The sequence below is a fragment of the Athalia rosae genome, chromosome 4 (assembly GCF_917208135.1).
Source record: "Athalia rosae chromosome 4, iyAthRosa1.1, whole genome shotgun sequence".
In the NCBI taxonomy this organism is placed as follows: Eukaryota; Metazoa; Arthropoda; class Insecta; order Hymenoptera; family Athaliidae; genus Athalia; species Athalia rosae.
This window is the reverse complement of record NC_064029.1, coordinates 13,944,507-13,964,938: the sequence shown is the minus strand read 5'-3', so window position 1 is coordinate 13,964,938 and position 20,432 is coordinate 13,944,507. Positions and strand designations below refer to the sequence as shown.

The following is a 20,432-nucleotide window of genomic DNA, read 5'->3' as shown; positions in this document are numbered from 1 at the left end:
ACGCGACGTAAAAGTAATATATAATGTATGAGTCATTTATGCGAATTGTTGATTTAATCATCTGGCCGGATCTGGATCTAAGAAAGTAGCTAGGAGATCGGAGATACACCCAAGACTTTGGAGTGTTCGTTATACCTATACTGACCACTCCAGAGGAACTTTAAATATGAATGGGATATAACCGAGTGCGTGAAATTCAAACGGGACATGTTTAGCTCGCAGACTTTTTCCTGGTTGAGTCATTAATTCGCTTCTATTTTTTTTTTTTCCTCTTTTTTCTTTTTTCTTTTGAGAGCTTTCGCTTTCTACACCAGAAATTAATTTCGTCGCGATGGTAAAGTTATTTTTTTTTCCCCGCCAATTTTTTTTTTACACAGCTTCGCTCTCGATGCGCGTGAGATTCCAATTAGAATCGTTCGAAGCGCTAATTTTATACGTTCTCCATCTAGATTCTTGACTATTAAATTGTGTAGCAAGTATGCCAGCTACGGTGATTAGATGCCAAAATAATTCGGTGTAAAATTTGTTGTTTCGTATGGGCGGCTGCTGGAGCTTCGGGGCAAATTTTATAACAAACAGTAATTCACTTGTCTTTTTGCTACTCGTTACCACCGGCCAGCTGTATCGTACGTTATACACGTTGGTGCAGTGAAAGTCTTCCGCAGAAATTAAATCGTAATTGTTTCACCAAAGGTTACTTTACAAAAAAAAAATTTCATATTAATTATATCAGTTACTACAAGTAACGCAAATCAATCTCACTGATTGCGGGGTCCGTTCATTATAATCATTAGAAACTACCTACAAAATAATTTACAGATGTTAGTAAAACAGCGAATCGATCGGATGGATCAATTCCCTGTAATAATCGGACTGATATGTTTGAACAAATCGACAATTTTTAATCGCCTAATGAATTTTTACCGATTCACCGAGCTCATTAATATCACGGATCAACGGTTCGTTGGGGGATTTGTCATATCTTCTCGTTGTAATTATGATCACGGGTAATTTTTCTTCTTTTTTTTTTTTTTATCACTTGGAACAACAAATCTTCGTGAATGTATGTAAACGCCTATTATAGAAGTTGTTTTAACGTTATATCAGCGATGATCTCAACAGATATTTCAACTTCACTAGCTTATACGTATAGCCATTAAAAACCGATATGCGGATCTTGAGTAAATGACGTGATTATGACGTTGAATATTTCTGATCGGTAGAATCTGTTACAACTACAAAGTACGATTTTGATTGTAAGGATTTTAATTGATTCCCTAGTTTTTTTGAAAGATTTTTCTGACTCGCGATGATCACGATTATCATTGAAACTCATTGACCTAACGTTTTTTAGCTCGTTTTTTTTTTCTGTGCGTTCGAATTCCTTGGTTATTATTTTCGGCGTTGCACGATGTTTTCGAAAATTTTATTAATCGTTATTCAATAAATTTTGACATGAGCTATATTTGGCTCTTTTCAGATTACGACTATCCCATAAAAAATGTGGAGAAAAAAAAAGAAAAATCAATTAAATGGCATCATTGCTATTTATATTGCCGTATATTACATTTCACAGAGACGGACAACGAATCCATAATAGCCGTGCAATAGGTTTACGCGCGATTACGGTTACCCAATTTTTATAGAACAAAAATTATTACCATATTAAATGAAGAATATACGACTTTTACAGAATGTCCAAGGCAAAGAACTTCACCTGGCAAAGAGATTCTATGTTATACGGCCACTAATGATGTAGATCAATTGGCCAACACGATATGCAGATGTACTACCCTTGTACACCAGGGACATGAACTCCATAATATTTCTATCACCGGTAAGTGTTTTGATTTCCAAAGAAATCTCAAAGACTAATTTCCAATAATGTAATTCGTTTGAGTTACCATTCGTTTCTTGAATTTTTCTTTCCATTATCTCCAATGCCAGTCGAAATTTTCGAGCATTTCGAATTTACCGATGGGGTCGTATCAGCAAAAATGTAATTTTTGAAATACATCGTATAAAAACAATGTTACCTATTCGTTCTTGCGTTTGAAATAAGTTCAGAGCAACTCAGAATAGCCAAAAAGTTGCATCGGCCGGGAATCGAACCCGGGCCGCCCGCGTGGCAGGCGAGCATTCTACCACTGAACCACCGATGCTTGTTACAAGGGTTGCAAAAGTTTTGTTTTGAAGAAAAAAAAACTATAAATTTAAAAACGCAAAAAAACGGTTTTTTGTGCAAAAATAAATTCGGGGTAACCCAAAATTGCCAAAAAGCTGCATCGGCCGGGAATCGAACCCGGGCCGCCCGCGTGGCAGGCGAGCATTCTACCACTGAACCACCGATGCTTGTTAAAAGGGTTGCAAAAGTTTTGTTTTGAAGAAAAAAAAACCATAAATTTAAAAACGCAAAAAAAACGGTTTTTTGTGCAAAAATAAATTCGGGGTAACCCAAAATTGCCAAAAAGCTGCATCGGCCGGGAATCGAACCCGGGCCGCCCGCGTGGCAGGCGAGCATTCTACCACTGAACCACCGATGCTAGTTCTTGTTTGGGCAAAAATAGCATTCTCAAAACGCAATATGTCAAAGAAACCGGAAAAAACCGATCTGAAGTGCGAAAATAGTTTCGAGGCAACTCAAAATAGCCAAAAAATTGCATCGGCCGGGAATCGAACCCGGGCCGCCCGCGTGGCAGGCGAGCATTCTACCACTGAACCACCGATGCTCATGTTTACCGTACCTTACTAGGATTTTGCACCGGTACAATTACGACCTGAATTCATGACCGATAAGTAGGTACGTTGTCATTTGACGGCCGCACCGATGAAAGCTTTTTTATAATTAACTGAAATAAGTTTTTCATTTATCGATGAATAGGTTGTCATATCCGTTGGAAAATTATTATTCCCTGTAGAAGTATGACACGCTGTTAACTGCAGAACAGGATATAAAATTATTGTAGATCGTAATGAAATACGCAGAGAATAATCTCAGGAATTTTTTCGCAAATTCTTTTACCGAAATGAACATTTTTCGAACAGCAAAAAAAATATTTTGTCACCCACTGTATAACGCAAACTATACTTATACGCAGGATATAAATGAGATATTTATTTTTAGGGGCAGATTCTATAAAAATATGTAGACATCTTCAACAGTTGCCTCGATCCGTACAATGAACATTAAATTTTGTGAAAAAATAGATTTATTAAAAGTTGGGTCTAGCAATGATCCTAAAACCAATCAACAACTATACGAAACGAGAATTTTTCAAATACAATATATCTGCACGCAACAAATGTTCCTTTTCTTCCATCTCGCATCTATCGACAATTGATGAGAGCATGCGATTGAATGGATACCTAGTCATCAAAAATTTAATTAATCGATTATCATGTAAGAAAACATAGAATCGTCCAGTTTGTAACTCATAATCAGAATCGTATTGATAGTCTGGTTGGATTCTGTTAAAGTTGCAAAATATTGGTATAACAATAACTTCCTTGCTCATCGCTGAATGTATCCAATGTACAGATAATATTTTTATCAAACGATAAAGTAATCTCAAAGATATTTCGTCAGTATACAATCCAAAGTGATAAGAGCCAACGAGATAAAAAAAATAGATGGCCAATATCTCTCTTGCAAAAAAAAAGAAATTAAATAAATAAAAAAACGGAATTTGTAACTAAATCATTCTAATCCTCCACGCTACTCCGCGAGCTCTATTTATCTCGTTGTCAGTGAAGTCAGCTGATACGCGTCTATTAAAATGACCATCTATACATATATAGATGTATAGCAGAAGCAAATTTCCTTGACCGTTAAATATCGAGATCAAGTCCCAAGGCTTTTCTCACGTCTCTGACCCATTCTTAAGACCGTACTTGTACGGTAGATAAACTAAAATGGGTATATCGGTTTGGTATAACAAGACGGCTGATCGCAGTCGATTACGTATCTGATTCTGAGTTCAAGCCAAACGTTTACGGACTCGGTTTTCCCCAAGAATTTTTCTACGTCGAGAGAGAAAAAAATTCATTGCTTCTTCGACTGGGTGAAAATAAGGCTCGATGATTCAGACTATCTGGTATGTTTAATTGATTCATTGAGGAAAAAAAAAAAAAAAATAGCGATCGCAATCGTGGAGAAAAAAAAAGATTTGAATGCGTGAGGTGTGTGTATACGTACGAGTACACGAAGATCAGCACGAATAGATTGCATCTTCGAAGATTTTTAATTCATCGATAAACGTTTGCCCGTAAATCAAGATTTCGATATTTCATACCGATGCACATACGACGGATACGTTTATAGGTATAAGATACTAATTGCCGATACCGTGTAGAATATGCTTTTAATTGGTATCATGAATATTCATACCGATCTGAATTCTGATCAGATATATATAAACATTATAATAACATCCGCAGTTATGTAACAATATGATAATGAAATCGGAATGTATAACAAACTTTCCTTTTCTCTTTGACAAGTTGCTTTGCAGTATATGATATGAAAAATTTATGACACCTTATTCCGTGGGAGGATTATTTGTTTTTTCGATCGCCGGCTTGTAAATGTCGATAACAAATGCTTGTGTACACATCTTGCGTTGATATCACATGCCATTCCCCAATGAACGATCGATTGCGCGTGGAAAAAAAAACACGAACGACCAATTGAAAAAAGCGGAGGAAAAGATTGATAAATCATTATTCGCACGATATTGGGGCACTGCACGCGTGCTACTTGCATATCATTTCTGCGAACGACTTCGCAATGGCTCATAATATGATTAATATCGACGCTGATTTTAGCTGAAAGGTACTAATTATCGAAAAATTGAACGCACGTAGACGTCGCTCTCGGCACGTGGGCGTCCCGTATGGTAAATCGATGTACATACGTATACCTGCGGAGGATTTCGAACAAATCGAAAGTTGCTCTCAATGAATTCATCGATACCGAACCGATTGAAGATCCAATTCGCGTTGCACAATTCGCGGTTTAACAGTCAACCGCCTCCAGGAAAGTAGAAAAAAAAAACGCACTACTTAATTTTTCTAATTTTATTACAGTTTCTTTTTTAATTTACCCTGCCTTTTCAATAGGCGCTTTGAAACTCGCCTACCTATCTAAACGTCAAACGCCCGCACGTGATTGTAACGTCGTTTTCCCCGATGCATGTCTCGCGACAAATACCTACTCCAATTTTAAACATTACACGCGGTGAAAGTTTCTCATACCGCGAGAAGAAGTATCGCGTCCACACGAGTTTCTAGAGATTGAAAGAAAAAATATATATATATATCACTTAGGTACACTAGATTGTCACGGAGATTCCGAAAATGGTGATCCCGTAGGCGTCGCGCGAGTAAAGCTTTTAACTCGATTTTTCTTTTTTTTCCGACGAGGCGTTATATTTGGCTAACTTTTATACAGGTATTATCGCGAGTAAAGAATCTGAACACCCAAGTCATTTTTACACGGGGTAACGTTAGAAATTCTTTCCCCATGGGATCATTTCGCATTTCTTAGGTGACGAAAGTCTCGCATTTCACTACCGAAGACGCAAACGACCCGTTCGAGAGGGGAGATAACGATATATCATATCGTGGGTGGTTTATAGTGTTATAAAAAATTTCGCAACTCGTGTACTCGCGTCTGCTACTTACGGTGGAGTCGCGACCTCGTAGGTCCACGATCGAGGCGGTTCGGAATCCGCGTGTGTCTTGATTTGGGTCATACCTTTATGGGCCTCGATATGAAATCAACTCTTTTGATAAAAGGGGCTCATTATTCAATGTCTTGTTTGCGGACACCCGTCGACGCCCGATCGAATCGACCGGATCTATCCTGTCCGGTATATGTATACTTTAGGCTACATAAGTGTGACTAATTTGTTCGGTCCAAATTTCGGAACGGTTGCACAAAACCGTTGTCGAGGCATTCGCTTTAAATTTTGTTCCCGCAAAATCAGATCGTTTTTACAATAGCGAACGCGTCGTAGTGGCAACCTTAAAATAAAATAAATTTTTATTCAAAATGTGGGAAGTCGGATAAAAATCTAGACAAGGTTTTACCGAAGGAATTTATCGTCGAATCTTCCCGTCGTTGATATGGTATTAAAGTTCAAAACGGCAAAAAAAAACAAGAAGGAATTCCGACAGAAAAAGGCGAAAATAGCGCAATATAAATTCAATGATAAAAACGAATGTCAAGCGTAGGTGTAAAACGCCGAATAGGTACATAAATATAATCAAGGAGGTCTTCGACGGACGGTGAAGATCAACGGCATGACTTAATTCCTACAAACTCGTCGAACGTCCGAATCGAAAGTTCGAAAGAAGAGAAAAAAAAAAACAAATTTATAAACTTTATTTCAAAATTTTTCGATCGGCGAAGAGCTCTGGTCGTCCTTGCCGGGAGCGTATCGATGCGTAAATAATTTGGCAGCTGTTAAACCAACAAAGTTGAAAACCATCGCGTGTAAAATACTTTTTATTTCGTACGTGTCGTTATAATTTTTTTTTTACGATTTTTGATCGGCGCTTCCTAATTGATTGACCATTTTCGAGTGAATATATTGAATTCAGGTATCCGTAGGCTCGAGTCGAAGCAATTGGGTTCGATCCATCGCTCGGATCCTCGAACATTTTATTAATTAATTAGCGATGTATTTATATAGCCCATAAATCAGCTCCCTGTTTCGAGAAAAAAAGAAGAAGCTGAAAAGAAACCGGTAACGACATCCTAGACGAAAATTTTTGAGGAAAAAAAACGAAGACAATGACGATGACCGGTTTGACATAAAACACAAACGATTTCAACGATTTTCGGATACATTTTCAATGGTGATCCGTTGATATGCAAATTATCCAATATCGAAAAGTATATACCTCCATAATACCTCGTCCTCGGAGTCCAATAATGGTCCAAGCGCATCGCCTCTTGTTCGCCGGATGCGTCCACCCTCTCTCGAAGTACGAAGGAAAAATTTCCACAATTTTACTCGTACTTACTTTAGACGTATAATCCTGTACGACGCGACCACTCCAGCCTAATTCCCTCAGACAACTGAAGAATAGATACGGAGTAGGTACTGTTCGCATTTACGTGTGAATCCAAGGGGAACGACGGGTCATGGAAATAAACAGAATTGTAGGTTTCGCTCAACCGCAGTAGTGCGTCTCTACTACTACGAATTCCGATCGGCGTTTACGCTAGCTGTGTTTACATACAAAGCGCGATTAACCGTTCCGTTGTCTCTCTCTCTCTCTCTCTCGGAACCTGCACATGCCTCTCTTTTCAAACGGGGTGTAACCGCGCGGACGACAAATGTAACATGAAGGGAAGAGTTACGCGTACCTACGTACATATTCTATTCGTAATACACGTTACTCCAAACGTATGCGATCATGTTAACCTGCATTCTTCGATGAAACGGACGAGAGTTGTTTGTCCGGTAAATTTCTATTTCTCTATTTTCCCCTTCAACGCAATGCTGCGCCATGTATATAACCGCGGCGTTTGGTGGATGACGTTATTATATACTCGCTCCTATGCTCTATTCGTAATATCCTATATACATATATATGAAAGGCTACACACGTGGCGGTCGGTAATTTTTTATTCATTTTTTTCCCAAGCTCTAATTCTGAGCCGAAAATTAACCGCGGCCCATCCATTGATTTTACACGCCCCGTGACTTTGGGATAATATTTCGGTGGAATCTTAGGAACCTTGCGTAAGAAATTTTCGACTGGTATTACCCACGAGAATGTTCTCATCTATAAATTTAAATATGCATGGATGATTTTTTTTTTCAATTTTTCATGATTTTCACAGGGGTGGAAGAACTCAAGAAGTCATTGAAAGAACTGAATCCAGTTCTCCAGGTGGTCGTATCGGTGAAAGATCCCCAAGGAACATTGAGGACGTCCGCGACGTCCCGACAAGAAGCTTCGGGACGTCTCGCCACCGTTCTGTCCAAGGTATTTTCACAGCAATGTTTTTATGGGACGTATAAAAAACCGATTAATTATGCCGATAAACAAATTACGCTCGATTCGGTCGACGACCGTCTCCAATACTGTTCGATTAACATCCACGCCGCAAAATGATCGGCGAATGCGGTGAAAAAAAAAAGGATCATGTGATAGGAAGTTACACGAGGCAAGATGAAACGGAGACTTCAGATCGCTGTTTTTCTTTCTCATGTTTTTTTGTTTTTTTTATTTTAAAAATTCAGTGCGCTTATACCTGTAAAATGAAAGTGTACGTCGCGTGATAAAAATCAATCGAAATGTAACGTTGTTAACCCTGGTCGAAGCGGAGATGATGGTATTAGCCACAGAGATTGGTATCAGAATTTACTTACCTCGCGGCGAGGGTTGCGGAGGGAATGAAAATGAAAGTTAGGCGGTCAGCGCTCCGGACCACGCGAAGGAGAATGGTCCAGTTTTTGCTTTCTTTGAGGAACTAGGAGCTGTATTTGATCAGATAACGGGACTTCTCTGGGTTTTTTCATTCGTTTTATTTCATACCACTTACTGAGAATATAGTGTGGAATACATTCGACTCAAGTCCACGCACAATCGTGCACAATGGATAATCGAAAGATTTGTCATTCCGCGTACTCTGGATACCCCACTTGACTTCATCAAGATTTTTATCCATATCTTTCTACGTGTTTTTTTTATTCGGCTTGAGATACTTAAATCCTTAAATCGCGGCGGCAAAAAAGCGTCACGGTTTTATTTAGACCATTACGATTACGATTTTATCGCCAATCGATGACACGAATTTGGGATGAATAAACCGGTATCTTTTTTTTTTTTCATTTACTGTCCTTTTCATTTCGATTGGGATTTTTTTTTTAAGGTCGACGGTGTCGAATTGGACATGACTGCCGGTTCGAAGGAACGTCTTACACATTTTGTTAAGGGACTTAAGGACGAAATGATAAGAAAATCTAACGAAAAGAGGATAATATTGGCGCTACCGACAAAAGCTGAAGACCTGGCGAAGCAGTACGATATGAAGACCTTGGCAAAGTAAACCCACGCATTTTATGAACATTATAAATATTAATAACACTATCATTGACCTTTAATCCTATATAATGTCCGTAAGCCTTAGCCATATCAACTTATCCGCTCGACGTTTAATTCCAAACGATTAAATGCAAATGTTCCGGACGTTTTATACGAACGATACCCACGTTAGAAATGATGAAATTTCATTTTCTCGAACGGAGAATCTAAAGAAGGTTGATAAATTTTGCTATTTCATCTCAAACAACGAACGCCTTTTTTTGCCGCAAGGGTCTTACGCCACGCAGAAACTTGCGACGAACGAGATCACTGGACTGATTTTCGTTTCGATGATTTTGTTCGGTAAAGATCAATCGATTCTGCCGTAACTACGGTGCAATCTTTTTCCTCTCCTTATGTCTCGTTGTTTTGAAAGAATAATTATTGAGCGTGAGAATTTATCTAATTTCATACCAATTAAAACGAAAATCGAACATAACAACAATCCCACGATTGAGATCGAAAGACATTCGTATAGAAAATTGATCAGCGTACACACACACACACGTCGATTAAATAATAGGATCGTCTTTGTCAATCACCAGTTTCTTCAGCGGATTTGTTAATTGCTCGGTTCGAATTGAATTTGCATGAAAATTCTTCGGAGCAAAAATGGTTCGCGTAGCGCAATTCTAACGACTCATCTGGTTCAAGGATCGAAAGATGAGACGGTACAAATCACCGGTATATATGGGCTGTGATTGAAATTCACGCGCTCTGACGAAACGTCTTTTACTATTCATCGAACGTCTTGAATACCTCAGGCGTCATCCGCAGTGAAAACCAAAGAGAGAAGATAGCTTAGCGTGAAAAAAGAATGAACGTCATTTCACCGATGTAACGAATCATCGGCCATTTTCGAGCAATGGATGTCCTAGAAAATATGATTTTCCCATTTTATTCATTTTTTTCATTTTCTATCAGGTACGTCAACCTGTTCACTCTGTCGACGCACTATCTGGTTGACAACGGTGAATCTTTCAATACTTTCCACCCTTCTCGACTGATGGGTATCTTCGATATGCTAAACACCGATAGCTTGGTAGACCTTGTCAGCGGTTTGGGAGTCCCGAAGAATATGCTACTCGTTTCCATCCCGGGCAGCGCTTACAAGTTTACTTTAAAGGACGATGGCAAAAACGCGCCAGGATCATCTGCCAAAGAAGAACGACCCGCGGCTATAAGTCAAAAGGAGGTAAAAAGAAAGAATTATATTCCTGCCACCGAAAGTGAATTTTTTTCATCCTCTTACTTGTCCAGGTGAATATCTTGTCCCGGACGTAAAAAAAAACCTACGACCGGAAAACCAAAAAAGGACTTTAAACGCCACACCTTAAATTTTATTACATTTTCCCACGTATCTCACAATCGAACAAAAAACTTTGACATTCAACTTTGAAGAATAATTGGATTGAGTGACGATTGTCATGTTATTACAATACGCGTGTTAATGACTCGTTACATTTTAATTACGGAAACGACATTAAATGATAATGGATGAATGAAACGCGAAGGACGCGTCCATGGTTGATAATTAGCCTAATCTTTCGAGAAATTGAAAATTTTTTTTTTCGTCTCCCCATTACGATTGGATCGAATATAGAATATCCTTTGGCAAAGTGTGTCGATCGGTATTCCGTGTATGGCATAAATATTGCGGATAAGCGTATAAACCGTGGTCCGTGAACTCGGCACATTTATGGACCGGTAATGAGATCCGATACGGGGCCGGCTTGTAAAGAACACGGGGAGTATTTTGGATTGAGATGAATTGAAATAACCCGCAAAAAGCCGCGTGGCCGGCAGCGTAATAATGCGGATTACCTATACCCGTACACGTGCGCAATTTAATTGGGCGATTAATAATATTTCTTAATTGAATTCGTGTCCCATAATTCTAGCTCTGTGATATGATGAGCGCGGGTGAATGGACCGTTGAAAGAGACACGGACCTCACCGCCCCTTACGCCTTCAAGGACTCCACGTGGATCGCGTTTGAGGACAAAACTTCCGTCGGGATAAAGGTTTGATGGAAATTATAATTTCTGCATAACAAATTGTCGATTGAAATTATTCGATATCAACCCCAAATCGTTTATCGTTCGCAGGGTAAATACGTTCTGCTTCGTGAACTAGCCGGATTGGGTATCCACGATGTGGAGAATGACGTTAAAAACGACTGCGGCAAACCTGTCACTGAGGAGGTTTACCGATCATTCACTGACATGAAAAGAAAGACACGTGGCGCGGTCTTGGCTTCCTTAGAGAATGACCTTAGCGTAAGTCTCGGTTGGTTAATAAATTATTTTCACTCATCCAGGTGAGAAATGAGCATACAATCTGGCCAGAGGCTCACCTAGGAATCAAATTTACATAAATTTTTTCTTTATTCTTATACAATTATTTACCGTAAGTGATAATAATGAATGGGTTACCAGACATCGGTACTTCTCGTCGCACAAAACGCTCGTAATTCTCCGTTGCTGACAGCTGGCGGATACCTTCACTTGACCCGATAGCTCCGTTTTCTCAAAATTATCTTACCGATTTCAACGACACATGGCGGTGCTGCGTTCATTCTGATTCGAGGATTCCGATACCGGAGAAAAAAAAAAAAACAGACATTTTGCCGCGTTGAAAAATATTTTTAAACTCGTTTGCGATTTTTTTGCAGCACGTGGAAGCTCCCACTTCGAGACACGTGAGGTCTTCGGAATTTCGGATCGTTCGGGTCGTCGATACTACGGGAGCCATACACGCTATTCGTGAGAATACGCAGACCGAATTCATTTGTACGAGACAAGGATACTTCGTACACCCAAAAAGTTGCAACAGGTATAATTTCGAATGAAATTAATCTATACTCGGTTTCGTCGGGAAGTAGATCGAATACTTGTCAATAAATCGTTTTATTCCTGCTTCATAGATTTTACCGTTGCGTCAAATTCAATCAGGGAATAGACGACTATTCGGTGTTCGAATTTGACTGTCCAGCTGGTTTGGCATTCGACGAACGCACAGAGGTATGCGTCTGGCCGGGATCTCTTACCGAGGGATCTCCTTGCCCAGGAAGCAGCGAAATCGCACCCGTTCCACGATCGAGATTCCGTTGTCCCGCGCGCAATGGTTACTATGCTGATCCGCAAAACTGTAGATGGTTCTTCGCCTGCTATGATCTAGGTAAAATAAGAAAGAAAAATATTAATCTCATAGCTATAAAGCAAAAAATTGCGTTAAATAATTTAGTTTCTCCTAACTATCGGATAGAGTAAGTGTTTTATAATCACTCACTCTCGTAGAATATGATAATTCTAACCGGATATATTTTTATTACATCCGCAGGTGAACCCGAATTGACTGCCTACGAATTCCGTTGTCCTTTCGGACTTGTATTCGACGAACAGAAATTGATTTGCGAGTGGCCCTGGTTAGTATCAGGCTGTGGAACACCAGGATACACCCGTAACGAATATGGCGGATCAGATTATGGGGCAAAATTACCTGCCCATGGTATCGGTTTTGGACAGGGTACGGGATACGGTCATGATACGGGTACGGATGTAGCCGGAGATGGACAATACGGGAATGACGGTTCGAGTCATGGAGGATCTGGTGCCGGCGGTTATGGAGGATCTGGTGCCGGTGGTTATGACGGTTCAGGACAAGGAGGATCTGGTGCCGGTGGTTATGGCGGTTCAGGACAAGGAGGATCTGGTGCCGGTGGTTATGGAGGTTCAGGACAAGGAGGATCTGGCGCTGGTGGTAATGCCGGTTCAGGACATGGAGGATCTGGTGCCGGTGGTTATGGCGGTTCAGGACAAGGAGGATCTGGTGCCGGTGGTTATGGCGGTTCAGGACATGGAGGATCTAGTGCCGGTGGTTATGGAGGATCTGGTGCCGGTGGTTATGACGGTTCAGGACAAGGAGGATCTGGTGCCGGTGGTTATGGCGGTTCAGGACAAGGAGGATCTAGTGCCGGTGGTTATGGAAGTTCAGGACAACGAGGATCTGGCGCTGGTGGTAATGCCGGTTCAGGACATGGAGGATCTGGTGCCGGTGGTTATGACGGTTCAGGACAAGGAGGATCTGGTGCCGGTGGTTATGGCGGTTCAGGACAAGGAGGATCTGGTGCCGGTGGTTATGGAGGTTCAGGACAAGGAGGATCTGGCGCTGGTGGTAATGCCGGTTCAGGACATGGAGGATCTGGTGCCGGTGGTTATGGCGGTTCAGGACAAGGAGGATCTGGTGCCGGTGGTTATGGCGGATCAGGACAAGGAGAATCTGACGCTGGTGGTTACGGCGGTTCAGGACATGGAGGATCTGGTGCTGGTGGTTATGGAGGATCTGGCGCTGGTGGCAATGACGGTTCAGGACATGGAGGATCTGGCGCTGGTGCCTATGGTGGTTCGGGACAAGGAGGATCTGGTGCGGGAAGCTCAGCATCCGGAGGATCTCACAATACTGGTGGTTCAGGAAATGAAGGATACGGAGCTAGTGAATATGGCAATTCGGGATATCAAGGATCGGGTGCTGGTGGTTCGGGGTACGGAGGATCTGTAGGCGGTAGCTCAGGACATGGAGGACCTGTAGGGGGTGGCTCAGGATACGGAGAATCTGCAGGAGGTGGCTCAGAATACGGAGGATCTGCAGAGGGTGGATCAGGATATGAAGGATCTGCAGGAGTTGGCTCAGGATACGGAGGATCTGCAGGGGGTGGATCAGGATACGAGGAATCTCATGGTGCTGCAGGTGGTTCAGGACATGGCGGATCTACTGCTGGTGTTTCGGGATACAGAGGATCCGTAGAAGCCGGTTCAGGATACGCGGGATCCCACGGTACTGATAGTTCGATCCACGAAGGATCGTACGGTGCTGGTGGTTCAGGATATGGAGGATCAAGTACTGTTACCTCAGGATACAGAGGAAATGTAGAAGCCGGCTCAAAATACGCAGGATCTCATGGTACCGATGGCTCAGTACATGGAGGATCTCACAGCACTGTTAGTTCGGAATACGGAGGATCTCATTCTGGTACTTCGGGATACGAAGGATCCACTAGCGCAGGTGGTGCAGGGGGATCTCACGGTGCCGGTGGTTTGCAATACGGAGGCTTTACTACTGGTAGCTCAGGATACGCAGGCTCTCACGGTTCCGACGGTTCAGTTTACGAAGAATCCTCTGGTTCAGCAGGATCCGAACACAAAGGATTTGGAGTTACTGAATCAAATTATGGGGGACATGGAGGATCTGGATCTAGCAGTTCGGTATATCATGCGTCTGGAATTGATGGTTCCCTTTATGCAGGATCTGGAACAGATGGCTCAGGAGGCGTAGGATCTGGAACCAGTGAATCCAGATACACCGAAACAGGAACAGGCCAACAGACGGGAGTAACCGGAGGAGTCGGTGATGGCATAATCCTACAACAAGGCGTCAGTGACTCTCAATTTTCGGGAGAAGGATCCCACGGGTCAAGCTACGCTGGTTCTGGAGTGACCGGGTCAGGGTACTCCATTGAACACACGGTATCAGGGGCATATGCCGGTGCAGGTTCTACAGGTACGAGCTACGTAGGAGCGGGCAACGCAGGTGCTCAAAATTCCGCAGGTTATCAGACCGGCACTACCGCTAGCGGGTACGACGTAACCGGCGGATTCGTCGGTAACTCTGGCATCGGTATTGGCGTTACCGGACACGCAGGTGAAACTAGCGGCTACAATGGAATCGCTAACACGATCGGAAACTACGGTGGAGGCTCAGCAGGGATTGGCAAAGATGGATTTACTGTATCCGTCGAGACAGGTGGATCTCAGGGTGGTTTCTCCGGAGTTACTGGATCCGGATATAACGTGCATTCGGGAACAAGTCCCTATTCGGGAAATCAAATCGGCGTAACAACGGGTAGCGTGTTTTCCATAGATTCAGGAGCAAGTGTATCCGATGGGCAGGACGTAGTCAACGGTGGATTCAACTCAGGACACGTGATCTTGACCGGAACCACTGGAAGCGGATATTCCGCCGGTAGCAGCGGTTTCGCTAATGAGAACAGCGCGGGGTACTCGACTGCGGGAGAAAAGATCACGGATAGCAGCGACGTAATTAACGGCGGAATAAATTCTGGCACAGTAATCTTGACAGGCACCACCGGCAGCGGTTATTCCGCCGGTGCGAACGGAGGAACCTCAGGGTACACGGGTGGCTCGGGGCACTCCAGTGCGGGAGTTTTGGTGCACAGCGTGACCCCCGGATACCCCGTGATCACGGCGTCCGATGGCAGCGGCAGTTACACCGGATCCTCCGGAAAATTGGAGTACACCGATAACGGAGCTTACGTGACGGGGTCGGGCTACGAGGCGGGTAACACCGGAAGCGGTAACGTCGTCATCGACCATGGAAGTCAGATCAATGGGGGAGAAAGCGGCGCCTACGAGAATTCCGGATCGTCGAGTTCGGTTAACAACTACGGAAAGGGGGATATTTCGACCGGTACAACTACCTACCACGGAAACGGAGGAACCTCGAATACCTACTCGACGAGTAAAACTTCGAAGGGCAACGCGAACGACGTTCACAATGCTTACGTGACGAGCAATGCCGAGTCGGGAACCGTTGTCAACGCAAATGCGGATCAAAGATCGATTTACCAAAGCACCGTCAGACCCGGATATATCAGCACCAATCCCGTCACTCCCGGGTACACGATTAACGGTGTGACGCAAACCACTTTCGGCGGACAGACTTCCGGAGGATTCGGAACCGGTGGATCGGCGGGACAGAGTTTCACGGCGTCTTCCGGATACGGAAATACGCGAGAGCAAATCGAAGCTGAATTCCCAGGTTCGACCGGCGGCGATTTCGGAATCAAGACGTCGCATTCGGCTACCGGATCATTCGCGACCGAACGCGACATGGGTTACAAAACGAACGAGTACCACGATAACGGGGGGCGAGGAACGATCGTTCATAACAACGGCGTCAGTACGAGCAAATACACCGAGAGCGACATTCGCGATCGCCAACCAGCCTACGCTTCTCTACCGGACACTATTGTCTCCGGTGGCAGAATAGACGGTAGCAACGGAGTCGTCCTTGGCACAACCGTTGCCGGAATCGATACGTACGTCAGCCAAGGATTCACGAAGACCGGACCAACGAAGACCGGCATCGTCGCCGCCGAGATCGGCGGAAGCGGCTCCTACGTCACAAACACGGGTCGCCCTCGACCGACTCCGACTCCGAGTAATCCGGAATTCAACACCTTCGGTGGTAAGAAAACCACGGAAGGATATACCGCCGGCAATTCGATCGGAAGCGAAGTGAACGGACTTGCTTACGTGACGTCAACGTTCGCCCCCGACGCGAGCTACGTCGATACTTCCAAGATAAATCTGGGGCACACCACGTCGGCTCAATTTTCCGGGTACAAGTACGACAAGCCGACCGTATCCTTCGTCGACGGTGGCACTCCTATACCCACATCAGTTCCCTCCACGGTAACGTATCACCAGCCCATCGTCCCCTTGACCGTAACGACGCCTTCCTCCCACTTGAACGTCGAGGTGTACAACACTCCGTCCGTGGTAACATCGGCCCCTATCACGGCTGGTCCAGCTGTGGTCAACACTTATAGTTACTCGAAACCTGCGAACGGGTACAAGCAATCCTCTTACCAAACGGTTACAGTAACCGGAAGCGGCGATACTGCGTCTACAGCGGGTTACAAGTACAAAAGACCTACTCAAACTAGCGCGTATCAAAATTCGGGAGATTCTCTTCGGCAAACTACGATCTACAAGCGGCCTTTCGACGGCCAAAATAGGTACACCGTTACCCCAACCCCGTCACCGATAGCGTACGCTACGGGACCAGCCGATATCTACAAGACGACTCTTTTCGAAGCTGCCAAGCAACCCGTAACTCTGTCCACCGTCGCTCCGGTATTCGATACCGGATACAAAACGGTTGTATCGTCGACGTCTGCACCGATTACGGTAACAACTGCCGGCCAGTATTACTACAAGGACAGACTATCTTCCACTGCTGAAACGATGAGCGATTTCGATATCACCTACCAACAACCAGAGTTCAATTTCCAGAAAACGACTGCCTCTAACACCCAAGATGGATACGTGTACAAGAAACCAAATAATCCACTGACCTATGACTCTGTTAGCACCGTTACCCCATCCGTAACGGTCTACAAGAAACAACCGTCGGTTACGATACAGCAACAGGTGAGCTTGACTCGACTTTTCTTTATCAACTTATTGTTAGTTTAACTAATTTGATTTATTTTTATTTTTTTTTGGTTTTTTAGAACAAGTACACTCAATCGGTTACAAGCGCTGTAGGCTCAAAGGGCGCGTACGACAGACCGTCCGTATCTATTCGTCCGGCCATTGGAAAACAGCCGGCAGTAATAACGGAGTTTAGTTCAGGATCTGCGATAAGTTCTGGGACGGATTTCGAAGGGTACAAATACTCAAAGCCAAGCGTAACGTTCGAAAGTACGCCTACCGTCTCGATCTACACTCATAGTCAGGGATACACGGATGGTAACGAAGGTTCTCCAACGAAATTGAACATCCCCAAAGACGAGGTCAAGAAACTGGTCGGTAATTACAATAACCGAGGAGGTGTGAAGTATAGTACCGTTAATTACGATGACGGAAGAGTCGGTGATCAGGTATCGGGAAGCTATGGAAATTCCGGAGTTTCCAGAGGACAGAGTTTCAATAATTTCGGGAACAAGGCCAGCGTTACTTCGCAAGCTTACGTTTCAACGACGTCATCTCCTTCCTACGAAGCATCGACTCCCGACTCGATAATCCGAACGAATTCTTACGACAGTTACGCGACCAGCGGAAGAGGATCTTCCAGATACACCGGCGGATACACGGCTTCGACGCCTCTTTACGAAATTGCGACGGTGAAACCATCGGGTGCGAATACCAAGGGTAAGGTGATCGTAAAACTGAGCGACCTGCACCCTCTGCTGCTCGGAAAACTCGGCGCCCAATGTACCTGCAGATCCGATCCGTTCGAGACCCTGCGGGGACCGGGGGTCCGTAAACCTCTCCCGATAAAATCGTCGAAGGGAGACATCGACCTAGCGAACTACGACGAATCAGAGATTTACGTTGATCTCGAAACCGATCGAGAACCCGAACAGTCCGCCGCCGTCTACAGGACTCCCAACGGCTCTCAGACTCCACCGAATCGATCATACGCCCGTTTGTCATCACCCACTACTCCAGCTACAGCCATATTCGCTGTAGGTTCACCCGCGACTACTACCGTTCTCAGGTCACGAGGGAAACCAGCGTCCGCTCACCTTCCAGCTTCCTCGATTTCTTCGTCGATCGGTGAATCGCGAGGCGGCTCTTCTTCGGGGTCTAAGACACCGCCGTTAGAAAATGGATCTTACGGAAGTCCTTCCGACATTTCGGACTCCGAATACGTCGGCACCCCTTCGGGCTTCGAACACGGGGATATTCCGATCGGTCGATCCGTCGGTGGTACGACGAAGGCCGGGAAATCATTGAGGATATCCGGAGCTCCCGGTAACGCTCTCGGTGGTCAGGGCGCAGCCTTCGATCGTTACGGACCGGGAGGATGGCGCGACGTCGACGAGACGCTTCAAGGTACCACGGATTGCGCTAGACCCGGACTTTTCCGCCACCCGAAATTCTGCAACAAATTTTACGCCTGCCACTGGGACGAATGGAAGCAGAAATTCACTCTGCACGTATTCAACTGCCCGGTTCATCTGAGCTTCGACAATAACGCCGGGGCTTGCAACTGGCCCACCAAAGGACCCGCCTGTCAGGACGACAATCTTCTCGTTTAGATTTAGGAATTTTCGAAAAAGCAATCGCAGATTGGCTGGCTATTTCCGCATAAAGATCCGCAAGCTGTGAACGACTCGTTGAAGTTTCGTTCGATTCCGCGTGCTTTCTAGAGCGTCAATGTCCGGACTGTTTGTGACGTGGACGGCGAATATCGCGCGCCATGTTATTTTACGGAAAGAACTTGTATTGCCGGCGTGAGTCACGCGAACGAGTCCAAAGTTTTTGAATCAATTCGACGATTGAAATCATCGCGAAACTAACAATACTTAATTATCCACACATCAAATATCTGGCAGCTGTTAATCACATTCGCAATATCCGTCGTGTGTTACTCCTTTCTCTCGCTCGTAATTGGAATAATTGAAAACGAAATTACAGCTGAAATCGAATTTTTAATTTACAGTACAAGAAATCGAACGTTCCGAGCCACGTTCTCTCCTTCCGTTTACCACCCAAGGTAAATAATGCGAATTTCTTCGAAGACGTGAACGAATAGATACTAGCCAACGCCTGAAGTAGTCATACCTGTAATACGTTCAATGTCCAGCGGGAGAAAGTAGCTCGCAACTATCGGTCCAAATGCTGTCGCTCTAGCGGTTGAAAATAATTGTATACTCTACGTTATAATGTTACTATAAATGCAGAACTACCTATGGTATGTAATATACTTGTACCAAGTAACACAAATTAGTATACCCATATAGATGAGGACAAGTAAATTTGCGCACTGCAATAAATTCAATGTAAATATTCCGTTCTGCAACGTTCGTTCCTTCGAAATTTGTAAGTATATCTCAAGTGACCGATGAATTTTCATTCTCGTCTGATTCCCTCCTCGGTGAGCGATGAATTTTCAGGATGTTGAATGATTTTTATCTCGTCACTGTGGTATATTTATACATCGATCAGTGATGCATTATTATGATTATACGGCGCTATAGTGATCTGGTGCAAAAATTTTGTACATAAAATAAAATAAAACTTGTTGTAACAATAAGTATAAGAAGGCATCAGAAAACTAGAAATTTTTTGTTTTAGAGAATTTGAAATCGTGCGTAACACTCCATCATATATGATACGCAAAAGTGAACGTGTTATAGTTTTTAAAAATACCGCTTCATTTTTTCTTCTTCCTTTCTCTCTTTGCAGTATGAATTTTATATTTAAGCATTAATTTTTCTAATATACCCTTCCATTTCCTTTCTTTGATAATAATTTATTTAATTCTGTCTCTAGTTCGTAAGGAAATTCAGTTTCAAATTCGTTAACAAACGCTATAAATTTATCAACTTGCTCTGAAAAAATATACACGTATTCGATATTTTTTATCTATTATTTCTTATAACGGAATATCTTCTTCCAATCTAATTTTAATATTACCGTGCCATTATTTTACGGTTGTATAATTATATTGTCACGATATTATCACATGATGATACAATCATTACCTACTGAATAAACGTAATAAATTAAAAATCC

General features: G+C 43.4%; 1 protein-coding gene, 1 long non-coding RNA gene and 4 other non-coding genes across 11 annotated transcripts in view; 1 reads left to right on the top strand and 5 right to left on the bottom strand.

The window, feature by feature from the left end:
• LOC112695066 overlaps positions 1–7,817 on the bottom strand; it is a 25,546-nt gene extending 17,729 nt beyond the window's left edge. Inside the window, exon 1 of the long non-coding RNA XR_007277940.1 lies at positions 6,907–7,817. This is a non-coding gene — a long non-coding RNA (uncharacterized LOC112695066). The remainder of the gene's footprint in view (positions 1–6,906) is intronic.
• Positions 1–20,432, top strand: part of LOC105693562 (mucin-19-like) — a 22,035-nt gene extending 1,603 nt beyond the window's left edge. Inside the window, exons 2-13 of one of the 6 annotated variants that reach the window (XM_048653611.1) lie at positions 1,694–1,837; positions 7,856–8,001; positions 8,891–9,063; positions 10,027–10,297; positions 11,004–11,126; positions 11,211–11,381; positions 11,777–11,937; positions 12,029–12,282; positions 12,445–12,960; positions 13,024–13,467; positions 13,507–17,336; positions 17,420–20,432. In XM_048653611.1, coding sequence (XP_048509568.1) covers positions 1,694–1,837; positions 7,856–8,001; positions 8,891–9,063; positions 10,027–10,297; positions 11,004–11,126; positions 11,211–11,381; positions 11,777–11,937; positions 12,029–12,282; positions 12,445–12,960; positions 13,024–13,467; positions 13,507–17,336; positions 17,420–18,952 — 7,766 coding nt within the window. In that variant the 3' untranslated portion in view covers positions 18,953–20,432. Of the gene's footprint in view, positions 1–1,693; positions 1,838–7,855; positions 8,002–8,890; positions 9,064–10,026; positions 10,298–11,003; positions 11,127–11,210; positions 11,382–11,776; positions 11,938–12,028; positions 12,283–12,444; positions 12,964–12,996; positions 17,337–17,419 lie in introns of all 6 variants that reach the window. The other 5 variants (XM_048653610.1, XM_048653609.1, XM_048653608.1 and 2 more) reach the window with 5 other exon arrangements.
• Trnag-gcc lies at positions 2,092–2,162 on the bottom strand. The gene has a single exon. It is a non-coding gene; the product is annotated as a tRNA-Gly (tRNA).
• On the bottom strand, positions 2,282–2,352 carry Trnag-gcc. The gene has a single exon. It is a non-coding gene; the product is annotated as a tRNA-Gly (tRNA).
• Positions 2,473–2,543, bottom strand: Trnag-gcc. The gene has a single exon. It is a non-coding gene; the product is annotated as a tRNA-Gly (tRNA).
• Trnag-gcc lies at positions 2,659–2,729 on the bottom strand. Its single transcript has one exon. It is a non-coding gene; the product is annotated as a tRNA-Gly (tRNA).